Genomic DNA, 20,845 nt, shown 5'->3' with positions numbered 1-20,845 from the left:
AGTTTGACGCAGGAATTCAAGTTTTGCAGAATTTTTTTTGATAAAAGTATCTAGTAGATAGGAATGTACAAACATGTCACCATCCATTCTGAAATCCATTCTCAGACCTACTGCTATACCTGCTATATTTAATTAACTTTGGGTACTGTGAAGCCTAGTGCCAATCAGGAAACATATTGGAAGTGGGGGAATGGAAAGCAAAAACAGAGTATTTTTATTGAAAAAAAATAAACACCCTCAAAACCTTTTTTCTAAGGATCTGAAAGTCCTAAGCTGCTTGCAGCCTTATTCATTAAATGCTTATTTTTAATTTCCTTATATTGCATTTTTGGAACAGATGCCTACCATGTGACTTTCTGTGCTACTATAGTGTTATCCCAATGATTTGCTTAATTCAAAAACTTAGATATGTGTGTGTGTGTGTCACACACAGATGGCGTCCATTGAAAAACTTCATTGTACCTAGAAAGTTAAAAACCCATTTCCTTGATAACAGTTATTAAGAAGAGCTAAGTATGAATCTTCAGTTGCTTTTAGTTAGGTCTTTTCCTTTCCCTACCTTTACAGTGGACCATTACAAATTTCGCCAAGAATTTGCCAAAACACTTTAGAAATATTTTCCCTTCCTTTCCTTGATGTCTGCATTATCTTTAGTCTGTTGGCATGCATTCTAATAAACGATCTTGTCCGCATCTTTTGGCTTTACATACTGAATTCATGACATAATGAAATATGTATAATACTCAGTTCCCTCAAAGGGCCGTGCATATATATGTCTCTGTGTGCACTGTATAATTAACAGTGCTATCCTTTGCGTGTGTGCTCATAAGTTTCCGTAAGTCCTATAGAACATAATCCTAGGTAAGTGTGTCTAGAATTGCAGTCTGATTCTGCTTTCTTCCTTTGACTTTATGTAGAAGTGATTATATTCTTGTTTTTGATCAAATATTTATTTCTCTTTTTTGAAGGAGCTCTGCATGGCAGTTTAGCCTCACAACCCAGGTAGTAGCTTCTGTTACTGAATAAGAAGCCAGCAAGCCAGCGCTCTAGACACTGTACCACACTGGTTTTTTGCATATTTCGCCTATGGATGTTATAACACATTTAGGACTTTTTACAGTGGATCAATTTGTTTTCCTTCCTTCATAGTATGCACTCTTAACTTCTTAATTGCATTTGGATGACTTAAGATAAAGTGAACTAGTTTAAAGCATGACAAATACATAACAACATTAGCAATATATCATGTGTAATATATCTGATGCTTCTTTAAACAGATCTCGATAATGTGGAAGGCATTGCAGTAGACTGGCTTGGAAATAATCTGTTTTGGACAAATGATGGCTACAGGAAAACAATTAATGTTGCCAGATTAGAGAAAGCCTCTCAAAGTCGGAAGATTCTGTTGGAAGGAGACATGTCACACCCAAGAGGAATTGTTGTGGATCCTGTCAATGGGTATGAAAGCTTTTAAAAAATAATTTTAAATAAAATTTAGCCCCTTTTCACCATTAACCTCTCTCCCCCCAATAATATTCTCCCGCACTGTTAAACTAGATATTTCAGTGGATGTAAGTGAATTGTATGCCTAAATGTCCATGGGGATAATGCTTGGGAGTTTGCTGTTTTTGTGACGACCAAAGTTGGGTTCTCCACTGTGATTCACCCACCATTACTCACCTTGTTTGTATCCAGGCAGCATTATCTACTAGTAACTGTACATAAAATATGCACAATCACCAAGAGTGTGGGGAAATGCAGTTTGCTGCTAGGTTAGTTTTCTTCGCTCCAAGCTCAAAACATTGTTAAACATACACGCACACACATACAAACACACTCTCATTCACTCACTCGATTAATATATAGTTTTGGATTAAAACTCAGCGGCTAGCTGTGCTCTTTCACTGAAGATCTGACTTAGCATCCTAAATGCTGTGAGTGGGAATGGACTGGGAGGGAATAGAATGGAACTGGAATAAAAATCACTGCCTAGAATGGAACTGGCAGGAAATGGAGCAAAACTGGAGTAGACATCAGCTTCTAGAGCAGAAAGGAGCAGGAGAGTGAGTTGAATTGTTCTTGCGTCCGGGAAAGCAAATGCCAGAATGTGTACCTTGCACTATGCATGCATTGTATGTATATAATTTGTGAGTGTGAAATGGTAACTGTTTGCAAAAATTGGGCTATTTTAACAGAAGGGAAAGAAAAGAGTCAAATTGATATCAAGGAGCACAATAGGGATTAGAGGAAAAACAGCAGCTATGTGGATTCATCCAATATTGTGATTTTGAAAATATTCCAACCCTACCAACAGGGAGATTGAGCAATATGGTAACATTAAAAATCCCTTTTGAAAAGTAAGACCAAATTGGTGAAGAACAATTCTACATTACTATTTAATTGTTTATATTATTTTGTCTCAAATACAGTTTAAGAGCCAATTTGGCAAAGTTCACAGGTGGATTCAAAAACAGTCAATTACTGAAACCTTTTAGATTGTTACAATAATAGAAGATTGCCTAGTAGCTATTTACTCACATTGAAGACTTCATCTCAAACACAAAACTCAGTACTTCCTGGACAGCCTCTTCCACTCCATCTAGACAATACTGAGTTAGGTAGATTAATGGTCACATTCAATATAAGGCTGCTTTATATGTTCATATGTTATAATACCCTGTTTTTTCAATAGTCCCTCTAAGAATTTGAATTTAAATAGTGATTTTATAATCTTAAACTGGTCCACAAACACCATGCTTCCATCTACTTAAAGACACAAGTTTAGTATTAGCCTTCCTAGTATGCAATAGTGTTCATTGAACTCTGTCAGCAAGATAGCTAACTCTTGACAACTGACATCGTCTTTTTAAATTGCATAAATATTGAGTTGAACTACCAATGGAATCACAGCACCTTTTGCCCCACTACAAGGTGACTTTGCCAGCATCTAGTTTCAACTCAATTTTTATGCAATTTAAAAGAGGATGTCAGTTGTCAAAGACCAGGTGGAGTGAAGCTTTTAATAGGGGCTGACATACACTGAGAGATTTGATCACTATATGTTTGGACTGAATAGTTTTGGAAAAACCTAACATGGGAGACTGGTAGCAAAGAAATCTAATATCACCCTCTGAATGTATGAACCACCCTATGAAGAGTCAGTATTTAGGTTTAGGTCTGCCATGCTACAGAAGGCTGAAGGTGCAGAGATATACAGCTGAAATTGTGCTGAGTTTTCTGCCCATCTCTTCTGCAGCTGTAGAAAAGCCTTGGGAGCAGAGAAACACAGCATTTGGCTGCAGCAAGTTTTCTCGGTGCAAGTCTACAGCAGACAAATTTGCCCAGGGGAAATCAGGCCAGAGCATTCATCTGACAGTGTGCAAATAACTGATCCCCACCCCACCCCTACACAAAGTGGTGTGATAGTAATTTAGAGAACCGAGAAATGATAGATACGTTAAGAAGTTATGAGTTTCATGTTAATCAGAATGCTCTTTGCTCTGCTTTGTCAGCTTGGGGCACAGGAGACAGCAGTCAGTAGTGAACATGTACTCAAAGAACAGTTCATTTCAAAATTAATGGATCATGGTCTCAAGTGAATGTACTTTATAAAACAGCCTTCCTTGCTGCTTCCACTAGTTTCAAGATAGTTATAGTAATATTCTTATTAAGCAAATTTTTAAAAAGATCAGAAACTAGTATATTATAAGCTGCAATATGCATTTTAAAAACCTTACAAAATAATGTTGCAGGACAGCAAGTTACTTTCTATACTATTCATTATTCAAGTTCACCAGATTTTTTAAGATAGTGGGTGAGTTAGATAGTGTAGAGCAAATGAACCTTCATGATATTCTAGAACCAAAGTGAACCAGAATATGACCGAATAAAGAACTATATACCAACTAGTCTATAGAGATGGAAGACATTCCTCCTATGAGATGATGCTTCCTATTGGAGGCTTCAAGCAGGTCTTCCCAGGGTAGAGTTGCCATATTTCAAAAGGTAAAAACCAGGACACCTGTTCAAACCTCTTTGGCTGCGGGGGGGGGGGGGGAGAGTACCTTTATCCAGGGCAAAGATGTCAAGATGGGCCTCAATGGTCTGAAATTGAAAATGGTTTACCTTGAGCAGGATCCTGACTCTGGAGGACCAGGGATGCCATGTTCATTCTGGTTTGATCTGGATTGACAACAATTTGGCCAAATCTTATGTCAGTAGACAGGGAGGTTCGTGATATTACATGTTGATGTCAGATGTATCTAAACTTCTGAGTTCGGCAAACCTTTCAGTGTCATCTACTCAGCCTGAAGACAGAACATCTGAAAGAGTGGACTTGTTGAGCCAAAAAACAGTGAAAGAGGCATAGTGGCAGCTGAACCCTATGGTGTTCTACTTTTTGATGCGCTAGCTGGGTCGACCAGTGACAGCCCTGTTTGCTTCAGTAGAAAATGTTCAGCTAAGCACCTTCAATTCACACTTTTTGTCTCTGGATGCACTGGAAACAGAGTGGCATCTGGGATCACTTTATGCATTTCTGGCTTCAGTTTGATTCAGAGAACTGTGCAGAAAGTCCATCAAGTCCAAAAAGAGGTGAATCTGGTGGCCTGGGGGGCTTGGTTCCCAAATCTAGTCAGTTTGATGGTGCAGGCTCCCTGGAGGTTTGATGTTCAGGAGGATCTTCTCCTTCAGGAACCAGTGGTCCATACTCAGTGGGGATGATTCCTCTGCCTGGAGAGGAGGCAAAAGCCTTGAGAGGACTCTGCCTCCCCATAGGAGGAATGCCTTTCATCCAGATCATTAAACAGAAATTCATGGTAAGGCTAATTCCCATTTTTCCAGGGTTTGCACCTTTACATAGTACTTGATTGAACACAAGCTATTCCTCAAGAAGCTTATATTGACTTAAACTACATAGAAGAAATGTGAGCTGAACCTGTATCAAATTGACACTGGCAATTGTGTTTATGAAATGTTCCAGTTCATGGGTTGCAGTCTTCTAGATTTGTAGCATAATACTAAGCTTATATAGTTCAGAAAGGGAATGTTTGGAAAAAAGGGTGTTGTGACACACATTTACTAAACTATTTTAGTTAAGCAGAGTTCTGATCTATGTATTTGAGCATCCTATGTCTGACAGCAGCCAGTTCCCCCATTTGTATTTTTAAAAATAACATGTGGTGTTTTGCTTTTTTATAGAAAGGAATATTAGTTACTGCATTATAATTCTCTTTGTGCTTCAGATAAATATTGTTGAAGCTATGCCTGTATTTTAATTAATTCCAGATGTGAGCATTAATGCCACTTTGGTTGAGCCTGGCTTGGGACGTGACTGGTGGTAACTGTAAAACAAAGAGGACTATTTTTAAGCAATGGCCTTTTAACAAGTCAAATAAATGTTTGCAAGTGCTATTGATTCATTGTAGTGTTGAGAAGAGCAAAGAGTATATTGATCTGGTTATTTACTTCAATTCAAGATAGCTGACATAAAGATTTTACTAAAGGTGCCTTCAGATGAGCACAAGTAGATGAGTGCCTCCAGACTGTCACTGTTGGGGGGGGGGGGGGATTCAAGAGCATACCAGGAATTCAAGTTTGTGCAATTAAAGGGGATGGAAGTGTTACATTATCAGTGCAGAACAAATTCTCTCTTTTTAAAAAAAATAAGATTTGTTGCTGTTAGGAAAGTAATGGGGGAAAGAGTGTGGAATGAATGATTAAATGGAGAAACACGTAAACACCCCACAAGCAAATCAGGATGAATCATCATTGTAATACAACTGACCCATAAACAAATCAGATAGTCTGACCATCAATCACATAAGCTGTCTTTCAACATGTTTGGCATCAAACTTACACACAGACACACAGCTGCATCAGAATTTATGAAACATGCATGTTGGACACTGCCTCAATTCTGCAATAAGACCAAATAATATCTGGTGCCAATTTGTAATAGAATTCAGAAATCTAGACTGCTAAACTTTGCTTTTATCTGTACTGTCATCATGCTGTATACCAGCGACAACTTATTCCTTGATGAATTTGTCTTAGAATTCTGTAGCCACTGATATTTTCCCTGGCTATAAATAGTTAAAAACCTGTTGCTTTCCATGTGTGTCTTTCTTAAGATATAACTTTGTCTTTTTCTTTTTTTACAAACCAAACCTTCAAGAGTCTTCCTCCAAAATATCATGTTGTGGGTCCTATCCTTCCAAACAGCTTTAAAGTTATTGAGCCTTTGTGGGACCTGAACTTTAGACAGTTGCTTCAGTTTCCATGGCACCCCTCCCTCCTTTCTATGTTTTGAGGCTTAATTTGGCCAAAATATTAAACTTAGTTGGATATAATTACAAAATACATCCCTATATGTTTTTAATATTTTGTGCTAATTCAACCCCTCTTTTCAGTGGATTTACTTAGAGAACGACTTACAGGGTATAGGGTATCCTAAACATTTTATTTCAAAATACAGCCCTGTAAGTCGTATTCAATACATTGAAACTGGACTTAAGTCAATGTATTTCAGTGGGTCTACTGTATCTTAATTGCATATCACCCATTGTGTAGAGTGTTTACTTCTGATTATAACATAGTAATTTTTGTATAATAAAAAGGGAGATGATTCATAATCTTTTATGGAAACAAACAATTTTAATGGGAGTGCTGAGGAGTATTCCCGGTTGCAGAACTACTTTATACCTAGTCATTAAATTTCCACAAACTGGGAAAATGGTTAAATTAGTTTGCATTAGAAATACATATTCTCCAATCATCACATAATTCTTTCCTTTATGATAAAGTCAGTTTGCCAGTTAAGAGAAAGAGATTTCCTAAGCCTAGTGTGATTATGTAAAGTTTGAAGCAGCTCATTAGCACAGCATCAACTTTCCATGTCAATCAATTCAGTTTTGTAATCATATAATTGATTATATTCTCTCAGGTCACATAGGAGTAGCTTTTCTCCCCCCCCCCCCCCCTTGGTGGATTACCTCTGTTACTCATTTATTGCTCTTGACAGGAAGAAAGAAAGCATTAAGAAGGCTTAAAGTAGAAACCCAGCGGAGCTACTGCATCTCTGTGGAAGGCATTCTGCAATTTGGTTCAAATAATAAATGGATGCTTATTTATCATTTCATAGCTGGATGTATTGGACAGACTGGGAAGAAGATGAAATAGACGATAGCGTGGGACGAATTGAGAAGGCATGGATGGATGGCTACCACCGACAGATTTTTGTTACATCAAGGATGTTGTGGCCAAATGGATTAACTCTGGACTATCAAAACAACATATTGTACTGGTGTGATGCCTATTATGATCACATTGAAAGAATATTTTTGAATGGAACTGACAGAAAGGTGAAAGAAATATGATGCTGTGTTGCCCCCAAGCTTTCATTTCACTGAATTATATTGCAACTTTAAATTTTGGGTTTATTTATTTTTTTAATTACTTTCCTTCTAAGGCTGATCTATGTTCGGGGTGGGGGGCGTTTCCAGCATAAGGATGTCTGAGGTAGTTTAGCTGGCATCCTGCTGCAGGGTGCAGCCCATATGTTATTTATTTTCTTTAGAAGAAGCAGAACACAAAGAGACTTTGTTATCTAATAATCCTGTGTTAATGTAGAGTTGTTTTCTGTACATGGTGATGCAGTACAAAGGTCCACATTAAAGCTAATGGAAGTGCTTTCTCTGACCATCTTAATTGGTTGGCACAGCCAACTACATAAATACTTTTTGTAGCACATGTTGCTTCTCTGACATTGACCTAGTAGAGTTCACACTTCCATTGTAGCTTATATAGTAGAGTCCATTCAAAACAGTGTTTTGAACCTAGAAGATAGTGTGGTTGTGTCTGCCTCTCCTAGAACCAGAGAACCATGTTTGCCACCTTGATCTCATTGAAGGCAAAGTAGGATATGTAAAAATAAATGCATAACATTCTAAAAGTACGCCTAAACCAGCGAGCTGTACACATAGGGTTAATGTAGTGATTATTCACCAATGTTTGTGCATTAGGCAGAATCACAGAACCATCAACAGTCAGACAAAACTGCTCCGGTATCCTAACATTTTTAATGTGAAGTGTGAACAATCCTGTCAGTGCTTGGCTCCTTGCATTTAATTTATTCCCAGTTCTGTGGGTAGGATGAAGATTCCAGTTAATTACACAGACATTCTAGAGGACTTTCTGCAAAAGGGGGGAAAAACCTAAATTGTCTTTTGCTAAAGATTTCTGCAGCTTTCAGTCTGTTCCATCACCAGTGCAAAAAAAGTGTTTCCAGTTGATCAATGAGCACAATTTCTATCCTGATTGCACCCTCAGGTGAAACTGAGAATAAACAGAGAAGTCAGTACACCAATAACAATCTTAAGACAGCTAAATAGCTCTTTGGGGCTATTCCCTAGCTAAGAATGTTCTTAAGATTGTTTTAATTTTTATGGGGAATCTTCACACAAATGGTTAATGCAGCACAAAGGAACAATTCCTCCAATACACATTCAAAGCTAGTTAATATTACCCACATCAATCCTTGTGCTTATGACTATATGGTTATGTTATTTATTTAAAGCACATATAAACTGCTTAATATATTTTTTTTAAATCCCTAAGTGGTTCAAAACATTAAAAACCTTAAACGATAACATTAAAACAAAGGTGCAACATAAAACCAGTAAAACAGTAGTATAAAACTGCATTAAAAACACATTAAAACAGGAACAGAATATCAGGGAATTTATAAGACATCTGAAGAAACTGATGGTTGCCACTTCACATATAGTAGAAGGAATGGCATTCCAAAGTATGGGGTCAATACCTGGAAACGCCCTTTTCATCAATACCCTGTGACATTGTGTAAGACACAGTACCACAATGAGAATTTCCCGAGATAGTCTAAGGCATCTTTCAGGTCCGTGTGAGGCAGCTGGTATTTCAAGTAACATGGCCCTGGGTTGTTCAGGGGATTTGTGTGCTAACAACAAGACCTTGAACATGGCCTGTTTCTGACCAGCTTCTCTATGCTTGGACAAAATTGTTCAAATTCTGTCTCTGTCTTCCCCCCTCCCCTTGTCTGTTTTAAGGTGGAATTGTAAAGCTTTTTACTGGTGCAGTGATTTTTAACATCTCTTTAACTAACGTTGATTAATTGTAGGTGGTCTACAGTGGAAAAGAATTAAACCATCCATTTGGACTGTCACACCATAGGAATTATATTTTCTGGACAGATTATATGAATGGCTCTATTTTCCAACTGGATTTGATGACTAGAAACGTGACACTTCTAAGAAGTGAGAGATCACCTCTGTTTGGGCTTCAGATTTATGATCCCCAGAAGCAGCAAGGTACTGAGAACAATATTTTCTGTATTTACACTGAGCAGTGCTTTACCATTAATTACAGAAAGGCTACCCTTTTACCACATTGCCTCAATCTTTGTCATTAATTTGTGAAACATTCCAGCAAACATTAGCTACAACTAACTGCCATTAAAATAAATATGACTTAAGTTAGTCATAAATATGATGCATTGAAATAAATTGCAAATGATTTGCTGGATTATGTCTGTGGATTATGTAGTTGTTACTATTAACTATTTCTTCTATTATTAATCCAACAATTCATTGATCCAGTCAACTTAGTAAAGGTAAGGGTAAAGGAACCCCTGACCGTTAGGTCTAGTCACGGACGACTCTGGGGTTGCGGCGCTCATCTCGCTTTACTGGCCGAGGGAGCCGGCGTACAGCTTCCAGGTCATGTGGCCAGCATGACTAAGCCACTTCTGGCGAACCAGAGCAGCACATGGAAACGCCGTTTGCCTTCCCCTTGGAGCGGTACCTATTTATCTACTTGCACTTTGATGTGCTTTTGAACTGCTAGGTTGGCAGGAGCAGGGACCGAACAACAGGAGCTCACCCTGTTGCAGGGATTCGAACCGCTGACCTTCTGATCGGCAAGCCCTAGGCTCTGTGGTTTAACCCACAGCACCACTCACATCAACAAATATCATACATCAAACATCAGAGCTATTATTAACTGGAGGAGATACTCCATTAATTATAGATACTGAGATTTGTTAGGTTTTTGCTCTGACCTTCTCAAAAATATTATTGGATGTTGAACAAATCTTATTGTGGTTTTGATCTAAATATCTTTCTGCGAAGTTTTTAAGGTCTGCAAATATTTAGTTACAAGATCTGAAGTTATGTTCATTGTGCTTTGATAACCTTTTCATGGCTTTGAAGATGTAAGATCTAGCCATTCTTCTATGTGATTTTAAGTCTGATGACCGATAACTCTTCCAGTTCTTTTCCTGTGTAGCAAAAAGTTCAAGGTTAAATTTGAATATGATCAATTTGCTTTGAAAGAGAGAACCTTAGAAATTCACAGGGACCTCCATAAAATTATTTTTAATCTCCCCCCTTGGTGGGAGGAGGGCAACTAGTGTTTGGATTAAGTCTAACCCCCCAGTTAGGTAGGCAGACTGAAAACGATAAACAATAGATGAGCGGGTCTTTCTCTCAATCCAGAGATGATTTCCTTATTTTGAGGAGGTAGACTCTGCATGGATTCTGCAACTGTGAGTTTGTCAAAATAAACAAACATCACAGAGAAGAGAGATATAGTGAAAGTCAGAGAGAGAAAAAAATGGAACTCAGGAACAGAAGGTAGACTGTGCTATCTGCCCAGATTAAGCTCACAAAATTCAAGCATGGATATTAGGAATGGTACATCTGATCACCTGGAGATTGAGCAGGTTATCCTCATGCCATCTCTTCCTCCTTTCCCTTCAGTACCCCAAGGTCCAGATGCTTAATTTAGGATTGGGCATGGGAAGGTGAGGGAAGAGACAGCAGGTCTTCCCCAGATCCTGCTCAAATACAGCCATAACACATGGCTAATAAGTATGGTAAATGTATTATTAATAGTAGTTATAATCCAAAATTTACAAATCATAAACATCAGTATATAATGTATGTATAAGTCCATAAACAAGAAATAGTCAACATAATGAATTGCTTTCAGGGAACACCACGAACCCAGATCCTGGCAGTGTGTGTTTTCCTGCTAGTGGACTACCATGTCTAGAATCCCTGGCAGCACACATCATTTCAGCCGTGGTCATGGCTTCTGAGACCTTTCCTGCCTTGTCCATGGCAGTAAAAGGTGCTCTGCTGCGTTTGGGGAGTGACTTTTGCTTCCATTGCAGCCCACCAATGCTAAGAGTGTTGGCCTTGTCTGGGAAGTTCACATCTCTCTGCCACCTGGGAGACTGGAGTGGGTACCCTAGCCAAAGCCCTCCCCAGGATGAAAGGTCCCAAAGTCATTGCCCTGGTCATTAAATGCCTATGAAATTGGAAGTACTGAGATTATATTATATTATATTATATTATATTATATTATATTATATTATTAGTATGCATGCAAGATGTGAGTGCAAACAGCATATATCTGAAGCAGTTGATGCAGCAGCATCACTTAGCTGACCTCCTGTCACACTGGCTTACTGGGAAGGCCAACATCTGTTTAAAACATTCTCTTTCTCTCTCTCTTGCAAAATATTGTTATTAGTTGCGGGCAGGGTAGGCTGTATATACCAAGACCCTGCTAATGCCTGGATCCAGCAAGTGTTAAAATATAAGTAATGGGCCATTAAGGGAACAAAGGATGTTTTGGAATAGTTTTATGAATCTGAAAAAGTTTTTAGTTGCTGGACTCATTATAACTCTGTGCTGGTTAGTCTTTCAGCTTCGTGAAGTTGCTGTTAGTTAGTTAGTTATCAATTCATATACCGTTCTGTAGCAAAAGATCCCAGGGGAGTGTACAACATTGAGAACACATTTAATGGAGCACAATAATAAAAAGCATAATAATAATCAGTATAATAAAATAATCATAATTTATTAGGTTTTATAGTTTAATTTATTTTATTTGGGCTTCATCTTTCTGGATTTCATTGTGTGTGTGTTATTTTTATTTTTTAACACAGAGAACATTTGTTCAGAAATCCACAAAATACATACATCCAAAAATAAGACATTGTAGCAGTCCTGGAAAGGCCCTGGGTATGGAAAATAACCAGCTGCTTCAATATTGGTAGCTTGTGTTCCTTTATACTACCTAGAATGTGTGTGGCGGGGGAGATTTCTCACCTTTCAAGAGAGATTTCACCTCAGGCTCTCTTTTAGCTGTGCCACTAGCTAAAATTGTAATGTACAATTGTGATGTACAATTCTAGCTGGTCTCAAAGACACAGAGAAGCATCACATGGTAATTGATTTGCTATTTGGTAATGGTATAGGGATCTGTTTTGATGAAGAATAATAAAGTCTTCATGCACATTCAGTCTGGTTTCCACAGAATCCAAATTGATTCTTTCCATTTACTTTAATGGAAGTAGGATATAAGCCTATGTCGCTAGTTAAGCTTATATAAACTGCTTGTTAAAAATCCATCTACGGACTAATCAATAATCCCCATTTTTATATCTCCTCCAAGACTTGTAGTAGTAGTTACATGGCTCAATAAACTGAGTGTTGATTTGGATTTAAAATGTATGTATCCAACATTTCAGGTTCTAAACAATCACAACACAAACACACATAAATTTGATGCCACCTATGAACAGTCTTGAAAAATGGACCCTACATACCTCTTGTCAGCTTACATTTACAAACCAGTTAACAGCTTTTTAAGGCTGTACTGAGGATAACTTGAAGGATGTGTCACATATGAGTTATTTGTGTAACCATCCAAGTTTTATTTTACTTTAATGGGTTTTCTTGTTAACTAAAATGCAGTTGTGAAATACTTTTCCTTGTTAGTATTGTTGAAAGCGTGTTCTCCTTCATGGAGAGCACATGTTGCGGTGGGGGCCACCAGGACACTCCAAAGTTGGGGGCGGGCTAACTGATCGTTGGCCACTGATGCGATTGGGGCTTCCCTTGTTGTTGGGAAGAAATTAATGTTGCCATTTATTGATTGACAGCCAGAAATGCTAATACTCCTTGCACGAGGCTAGGGCTTCCTCTTTTCGCCTGTGCAGCGGATTGCCCATCCCTCCCTCCCTAGAATAGGGTTGTTCGCTTTGACCTTGCTATGCCTGTCATGGGGTCGTCTGCTTTGGAGCGGGGGCCTGGTAGGAATTTTGTCCATCTGGCTGATTGGCTGGGACCATTTGGTTTTTGCCTACTGCGTAGCAAATCGTCACAACTTGTAAGGTTGCGGTTAGGCATTGGTTTATGGTTTGGTTGGTTGAGGGGCATGGATTGGCTGTGCCTGCCCCTCTAATGCTGCTGCTGCAAGGGATTCCGTTAAAGGAATTGGGGGCTAACTATTGCTTGTCCACTCTGTCAAGGGGACTCGGGCCATAGCAATGAGCTCCTGGTTGTATTTGGGATGAGGGCAGGTTCCCTGCTCCGCGTAACCCCCAAGTGTATTCCCCCATTCTGACTTTCGCATTGTGCGGAATGTCAGTCTGTCCCCCATGGTGGGGGCAGATAGTCGCAACCAATGCCTAAGCAACCACTCACAAATTTGTATTTTAATAAAGTTGTGGCCAAAATTATGCCAAAAACCTTAAACAAAAATTCTGTGTGATGTGTGAGTTATTGGGGTGGACCTGGGGACCTCGACACGCAATGAATCACTTTCAGGATCCCAGACACACACATAAACACACATATAAAATATGTTGTCTTAACTAAATATAGGACAACATCTATGCTGTTTGCCTAAGAACTATTATCTAGTTACTGATATTCTTTATGATTCTAAGGCCATGCAATAAAGTTTAATGCTATATGGAGCCTGTATTTCAACAGTGGTAGTCTGTGATGCATGGAACAATCTAAGCCAGGCCTTATTGACACACAGCTTAAAAGCTGAATGGTATTACAGAGCTTATAAACACCTGAGGCCTCTCTGGTTGTGTGGTCTGTGGTATTAATCGGAAAAGATTTTAAGTTTCAAAATGATGAAATGGTATTTCGGTCACATCCACTATCTGGTTAAGTAGGTGATGAAGATTTTCAAAATCCTCTGAGATGTCATGTTAGGCTTATTGAAAGTCCCTTGAAAAGCCTGAAATTGTTTGCCTCAAAAAGACTCTCCAATTTGCTCTAAATTTTGTTTTATGTGGAATTGGAGATGACCTAAGTTTGTGTAAATGTCTAAGGAATTTTTCTAGTTGTGGCAAAACCAACTGCAGTTCTTTCTTTTTCAGATGTTTTGCAAGAGCTGAAACCTTAACATCCACTTAGCTTCAGGCAAAATTCAGCAGTAACACTAGTCAATAATAATCAGTGCCCTTGTCTTATATTATTGTTCTGTAGCTTGACATGCATTTTTTATTTTACAACTTTCAACCTTTCAGTACAACCCTATATATCTGTCTACTCAGATATAAGCCACATTGTGTTTGATGGGGCTTACTCCCAGGTAAGTGCTATAGGATTGTAACCTTAAGCTGCACTATGCATTTTAAAACGATCAAAAAGCCAGTTCCAGTCTTTCTGACCCACTTTTTCAATATTCTGTCACTCTGCTGTAAGGGGGAAACTGAACCCAGAATGCTTGTCCTATATGGAATGGATGGTTGTAAGGAATTCCTCTTGGTGCAAATGAATTGGGTGTATGAGAGGGAAAGCTACTCTGATACCCCTGCCTGACCATCACTGACACAGGATACTACCAGAATATTTTCAATATATCAACCCCTCCCTCCCTTGGCATGCCAATCTTCTCAAGCACCAGCATTTTGCCAGTTTGTAAATTCCCCAGTAAACTTAAATGCACACCACCAGCACTGCGTCACATATGTTACCTCAGTTACGATAAAGCTGGAAGGGTGGCTTGAAAATGAAACAAATAAGTTAATTCTAATGTGTAGTGTTTCATTGTAGTCCTATACTTTTAAAAGTAAGAGATAAGACTGTGACCAAATTAGATCATGTTGTACCTGCTGTACCTGCAGGAAACCACATTGATCAAAGCAGTGTGTCTGCTAGATAAAGGCAATTTTCTTCATGGTCTCTGTATATTATACTCTTATAACATGTTGTTTATTTGTCATTAAGGTTGCTTTTTTATTTTATTTCAGGCGACAACGCATGCCGTGTTAACAATGGAGGCTGCAGCACTCTCTGTTTAGCTGTTCCCGGAGGCAGAGTGTGTGCTTGCGCCGATAACCAGCATTTGGAGGGAAACAGTACAAGATGCACAAGTACGATCTTCCTAGAGAGTATCTGAGTTTATACTAATGTTGCAGGGAGGAAAAATGAAGCCTGTGAATGTCTGTAAAACTGCAAATGTCTAAGTGTAGGAGATTATGCTTTTTCACCAGCAGAAGAGAAAAGCACAGAGGTTTCTTTTACTGAACACAGTGTTCAGTATTCTAAGGATTTCTCTTCAGTGCTTGGGACTTTAAAGGTAGTCTTGGGGTTGTTTTAAACCTAGACTGAAATGACTCCCCCCCCCCCCTTACATTTTCAGCTTGAAGGCTGCATTCCCTTCTGGGCAACCTTTTGAGGTGGATCAGAGGTAGAAATGGGCAGAGTAAGAAATATAAATGTTCCCCTTGTTGTAGGCAAACACTCACATGGACGGTGTGAATCAGGGCTGGTGACAGGTGTGTCCTGAGAAGAGGGAATATGGCTAGGGAGAGGTACCGTGTTTTTCGCCCTATAGGATGCACTTTCCCCCCTCCAAAAATGAAGGGGAAATGTGTGTGCGTCCTATGGGGCGAATGCAGGCTTTCGCTGAAGCCTGGAGAGCGAGGGGGGTCAGTGCGCACTGACCCCTCTCGCTCTCCAGGCTTTAGGAAGCTATCCACAAGCCGTGAGAGAGCTGTGTGACTTTGTGCAGCTCTCCCATGGCTAGCGGAGAGCTTGCCTGCACTCAGAAGCTTGGGGCGCACTGAGTTCAGCATGCCCCAGGCTTCGGGCTTCGCGCAGCTCTCCCACGGCTTGCAGATAGCAGCCTGTTCTGGGGGCTGGGGTCGGGAAAAGCTCAAGCTTCCCCTGCACCTGGGGGGGGAAATAATTTTTTTTCTTTATTTCCCCCCCCAAAAAAAAACCTAGGTGCGCCCTATGGGCTGGTGCACCCTATGGGGTGAAAAATATGGTATTTCTTGAAGAGAGTCCCAAGGCCCAGATGGAGAGGCTCAGAGGGACACATTCAGCTCCTGGACCTGAGGCTCCCCATCCCTGCTTTACTACTTAAGGAAATGGGGTGCTGTAGTGAAGGTTTTCACTACAATGATGCAGGAGCATCCTAAACCATTGATTAATATTGGAGTGGGAGCCAATAAGTAGACTGAATCCTAAGCACTTTGTTGCTCTTACAGAAAACTCCAGATGGGATTGTCATTTTATGAATATATAATAATGAGAGCTGAAGGCTATGAAGTAGAAAGAATAATTAATGCTTGTGTATGGGCAGCTAATACTGCATATTCTTTATACATTTGTACCCTTAGTTAATTCTGGAGAAGTGCTACCCAAGTTATGCAAACCTGGAGAGTTTCAATGTCAGAACAGGCGCTGTATCCAAGACCGCTGGCGCTGTGATGGGGATGATGATTGCCTTGATGGCTCTGATGAGCATTCAGAGATTTGCTGTATGTATCTGTGCAAAGTGTGGTCTGTGCTTTTCTCATTAAAAAAAAAAAAAAGTAATGAGAGTGTTAATCTATGCAAATATGTAAGTGTCTGAGGGGAATGGAAATGAAGCTGCCATAGCTGACTAATCATTTAGATATATTTATATATATATCATTCATTTTTTTCTTGGTCTGCATTTGTAGGGAATAGGAACTCTAAAGCATACTGGGAGGACCCTGTTTCGTAACACTGATCACGCTAATGATCCTCACACCCTCTAATGTGTCTGCTTTTGTTCCTCTTGTGCTACTGCCCCTTGCCCTTTCATGGTGGTTGGGCCAGGAGGTAAACTTCTGGAAAAACTGAGGGAAATCAATTTAAATGCCCAGAAGCCAGAATTACTGTGCAGAAGGTTGCTAAACACTTCATTGCTTCTTGGCAATGGTGTCTTGAAGAGTGGCCAAGAAAACAGACATAAGTTTGGAACAAGATGCTGTACAGCTTTTGCTGCCTCGATATATTGTAAAGGAGACATATGGGAACTGAAATGCAGGCAAAAGTGTGAGGTCTTAAATGTTTGCCACTACTTTACTACTAAAAGCCATTGTAAGGATGAGAAATGCTTATTGTGACTGGAGGCAACAGCATGTCAGCAATAATTTGCAGCATCCCTATTTCTATGCAAATCTTAAAATGCTTCTCAAATGTTCTAGTTTATATTGTTGTTATCATTCTTATAGTTATATATCTTTTATTACTTGACCTTCACCCTAAGGTCCCAGAGTAGGTTGCAACAATTTAAATACATTATTGAAAACAACGTTTGGAACTTCTGATTACAAAAAATAATCATAAAGGATATGGTGGATCCTGAAAATACATATTGCAGGTGTCAAAGGCCACATGCCCTGAGTGGTGCAATCCCATGCCATTATGGGTAGGGCCAATCATGTGGACATCTGGTCCACATGCATGTAAGCAGAAACATGGGTGGGGCCATTTGGGTGAGGAAGACTCAACACAATTGGGTCTACCTCCACCCAGTTGTTAAAAATGTCCCAGGGCATGGTCTGAGGACCCATGATGCAGATATATTTCAAAAGCTAAATAAAGATTAGACCTGATCAGTGTCTGTATGGAAGATACTGCCTTGGAACACCATATACTCTAGCTTGAGTTCCATGATGGAAGAAAAATGAAATAGAAATGTACTAAAATAAATAAATTCACACATACCATGAGGGGATTGTGCCAAGGAGAAGTTGTTTCCATATCTTGAGGAAAGAGTTACGTTCCTGTGGGAGAGAACAGGGTCATAGACTGCAGCATGGCAATTTGTCATCGGCAGGAATGCTGGAGGAATTCTGTCTTTGCAGATTCCAGAACAAAGTAGTCTGATCTTTGGGGAGTGAAGTGCAGATCGGAACTGAATTACCCATCACCTTTCACAGTTCCATATGCCCCAATGCAATTCTCAGCTCCAAAATTCATCAAAATGTTTTAAAAATCTGTATTTTGATATAAAATTTAGGTTTTGTGTGTGTGAATGTTTCCTGAATGTACAGAGATGAGTGGGTATATGAGAAAGTTACCCGTAATCAAAGGACCCGGCTGCTATCACCTTAGGGAAGTGTGATCAGTATGGTATCATTTTAAAAAAGATAAAGGCCTATATTGGGAGCTATTTATGTGCCTTTTCAGGTTTGAAAAATTCATACATGCTTAAATAATTCTTTTCTTTCTTTTGAACAGATGAATTTTTTAACACTTTTTTGATCTCTGTAAAAGACATACTTCTAGGCACATATTCTTGCTGTCTGTTCAAGTTGTTCATTTTAAAAATAGCACTTTATAACTTTTCACACTTACTTCTTTAGCAGTGTTTTCCTCTCCTGATGACAAACATTCAATCATTATCGGTAAATTACTATTTGAATGTGCACTTGCATGCAGTTGTTTGGACCAGTAACGGCGGACTTTGCCTATAGTAAGGGCATGGCTAAGAGTGCTCAAAGATAAAGCTTCTGAAGTTCTGATATTAATGTGGCTGAATTGATCCACATATGTCAGTCTGATGCAGTGGCGTAGCGTGGGTTGCCAGCATCCGGGGCAAGGCAAGTAATTTGCGCTCCCTAACCCATGGATTTGCGCCCCCTAAACCGTGGATTTGCGCCCCTAACCCTAAGCCCTAGATGTTGCGCCTGGTGCGGCCGGCCCCCCTGCACCCCCCACGCTACGCCACTGGTCTGATGTGTGGCTCAAAATATAGTCATCCTTCAGATGTCACACACTTCAATTTTGCAATGATGTTCTTGGCTCAAAAAAGTATTAAAATGAATCTTAAAATTCATAGTAGGTATAAAAATACATTTAGAAATGTGCATTTTGAGAGAGAAAATGTGTTCAGAAATACATATTTTGTATGCCTTTGTAAACATTTTCAAATATATGTATCTAAATGCCAATTTTTGCTTCTTTTTTAAAAATTGAAGATTGATGCAGAAATGAGACTGCATTGACATACAATGAAACAAATGCAAAAGTGATTCGAAACTATCTATCCCTTAACCATTGCCAAATAAGCCCTCAGTATGATCTAAGACTAGAGCAGTGCTTTTGGACACTGTGTGATAGAGAGTTTCTGTTTCAAAGTTAGATTTTATGTCTTTGTTCCTTTGCTTTTCACCATCTCCATCCGTGGCTTTTATCTGTTCCCATACTACTTTTACACTAAGATAAAAGTGAAAATCCAATCTTCTGTTTCTCCTGCTACCAAAAGCCTGATTCTGAGGGCACTTTGCTACTACAGACCAATAATATGTAATACTGCAACCCGTTGATGTCCATATCTATAGATAAGGCAATAATAATAAATTGGCATTTTATGTTGTATTATTAAATCACCAGGTTTTTGGACTAACAGCTTGAGGCTCTCTTCTCTCTTTCTGTAGTCTTTGGTTCTATCCCTCGTTTTCTGCTCATGGAATAGTAATAATAAGCAATGGCTGTGAATACTACTGGCTTCTTGGCCCCTGCACAATCAGAGTACAACTGTATGATGTTAAAAAGTATTTGATAAGTACAGGAACTGCACAGACCTTTTTTCTTTTTAATAACACTGGTCACTTTTTTGTAGTGAGAACTGAAATTACAGTTCTACTGTTAGTTGTTGTTGGCACAACATAAAAGCTTTATATCCAATTTTAATCAGTTTTAGTTCTTGACTAATTTCATGCTTAGCACAAGGTACATTTTTATATGCTGCACATTTTTTTCCCAGTCCAATAAAGCTTTCCTTTTATCATTTTGGAAGGCTTGCTGAACTGTAGGTTGTTTTTATGACCTCAGAGCCTTAGACTTTCATCTTAAGCTGTTGTGTTTCATAGGCAAGATTACTACCATTTCTTATCTATCTTTATTCCATAGCCCGCTATGGAAGTGTTGTCTGTGCAAAATCATAGCAATAGGCTTGCAAATACAAAGCCCTTCAGATCATCATTTTGAGTTATTCAAAATGTGAGAATTCAAAATGAAACTGGTAGGAAGTGTCAATAAAAGCACAGGGCATGATCCAAGCATAAATTAAACACTTCATTTGATTTCAGCAAGAGAGATGCTCTGAGAAATAGTTGGCTCTCATTTAAATATACACAGTGATTAGATGTGGTGGCATATCAATAAACCAGGCGTACAAAGCAAACTACCTTGAGCCCATAACCTAATGGGTCAATTGATTTCCACATCATGTTACGCAGGACCTTGACATAATTTCAGCAGCATAAAAACATACTCGGATACAACAGCAAACTGTCTCTAGAACAAACCTATGAACAATGAAGCTCATATCCTAAACTTGCTTAATAATAATAATAATAGCAGCAGCAGCATTAACAATACACAGTCTACCTGTCTGGGCATAATATAGAGAATTTATAGTAAAATTTCATTTGGTACCACATACATAGTTGGGTCAAAGACAGCAAAAGTAATGAGCATTCGTTATTGCATAAAATGCTCTGTTTGTTAGTGTTATAAGTGGCTACTGCACATACTTAAATGACTCCAAAAGAATACAGCTGTAGTATAAATAGACAAAGCATGAAAAACTAGTTAAGGGCTTTTGGGATTTAAGCATAAGGAACATAGTAGGTTGGTATTAAGTCAGCTCTGGCTCCCTGTGTGTCTTGTTATGGAAGTTTAATCCTTCAATGTGAAACATTATGCCTTTATAAGCTTCTTTG

General features: G+C 39.0%; 1 protein-coding gene across 1 annotated transcript in view; it reads left to right on the top strand.

Moving 5' to 3' along the window:
• LRP1B (LDL receptor related protein 1B) overlaps positions 1–20,845 on the top strand; it is a 755,078-nt gene that overhangs the window by 543,390 nt on the left and 190,843 nt on the right. The window contains exons 12-16 of the mRNA XM_083702321.1: positions 1,278–1,458; positions 7,142–7,361; positions 9,158–9,347; positions 15,104–15,226; positions 16,481–16,621. Coding sequence (XP_083558447.1) covers positions 1,278–1,458; positions 7,142–7,361; positions 9,158–9,347; positions 15,104–15,226; positions 16,481–16,621 — 855 coding nt within the window. The remainder of the gene's footprint in view (positions 1–1,277; positions 1,459–7,141; positions 7,362–9,157; positions 9,348–15,103; positions 15,227–16,480; positions 16,622–20,845) is intronic.

This window comes from Podarcis gaigeae (genome assembly GCF_964106915.1).
Source record: "Podarcis gaigeae genome assembly, chromosome: 1".
Lineage (NCBI taxonomy): Eukaryota > Metazoa > Chordata > Lepidosauria > Squamata > Lacertidae > Podarcis > Podarcis gaigeae.
Note: the sequence above shows the minus strand (reverse complement) of the source record. Positions and strands in the feature narration are given on the sequence as shown.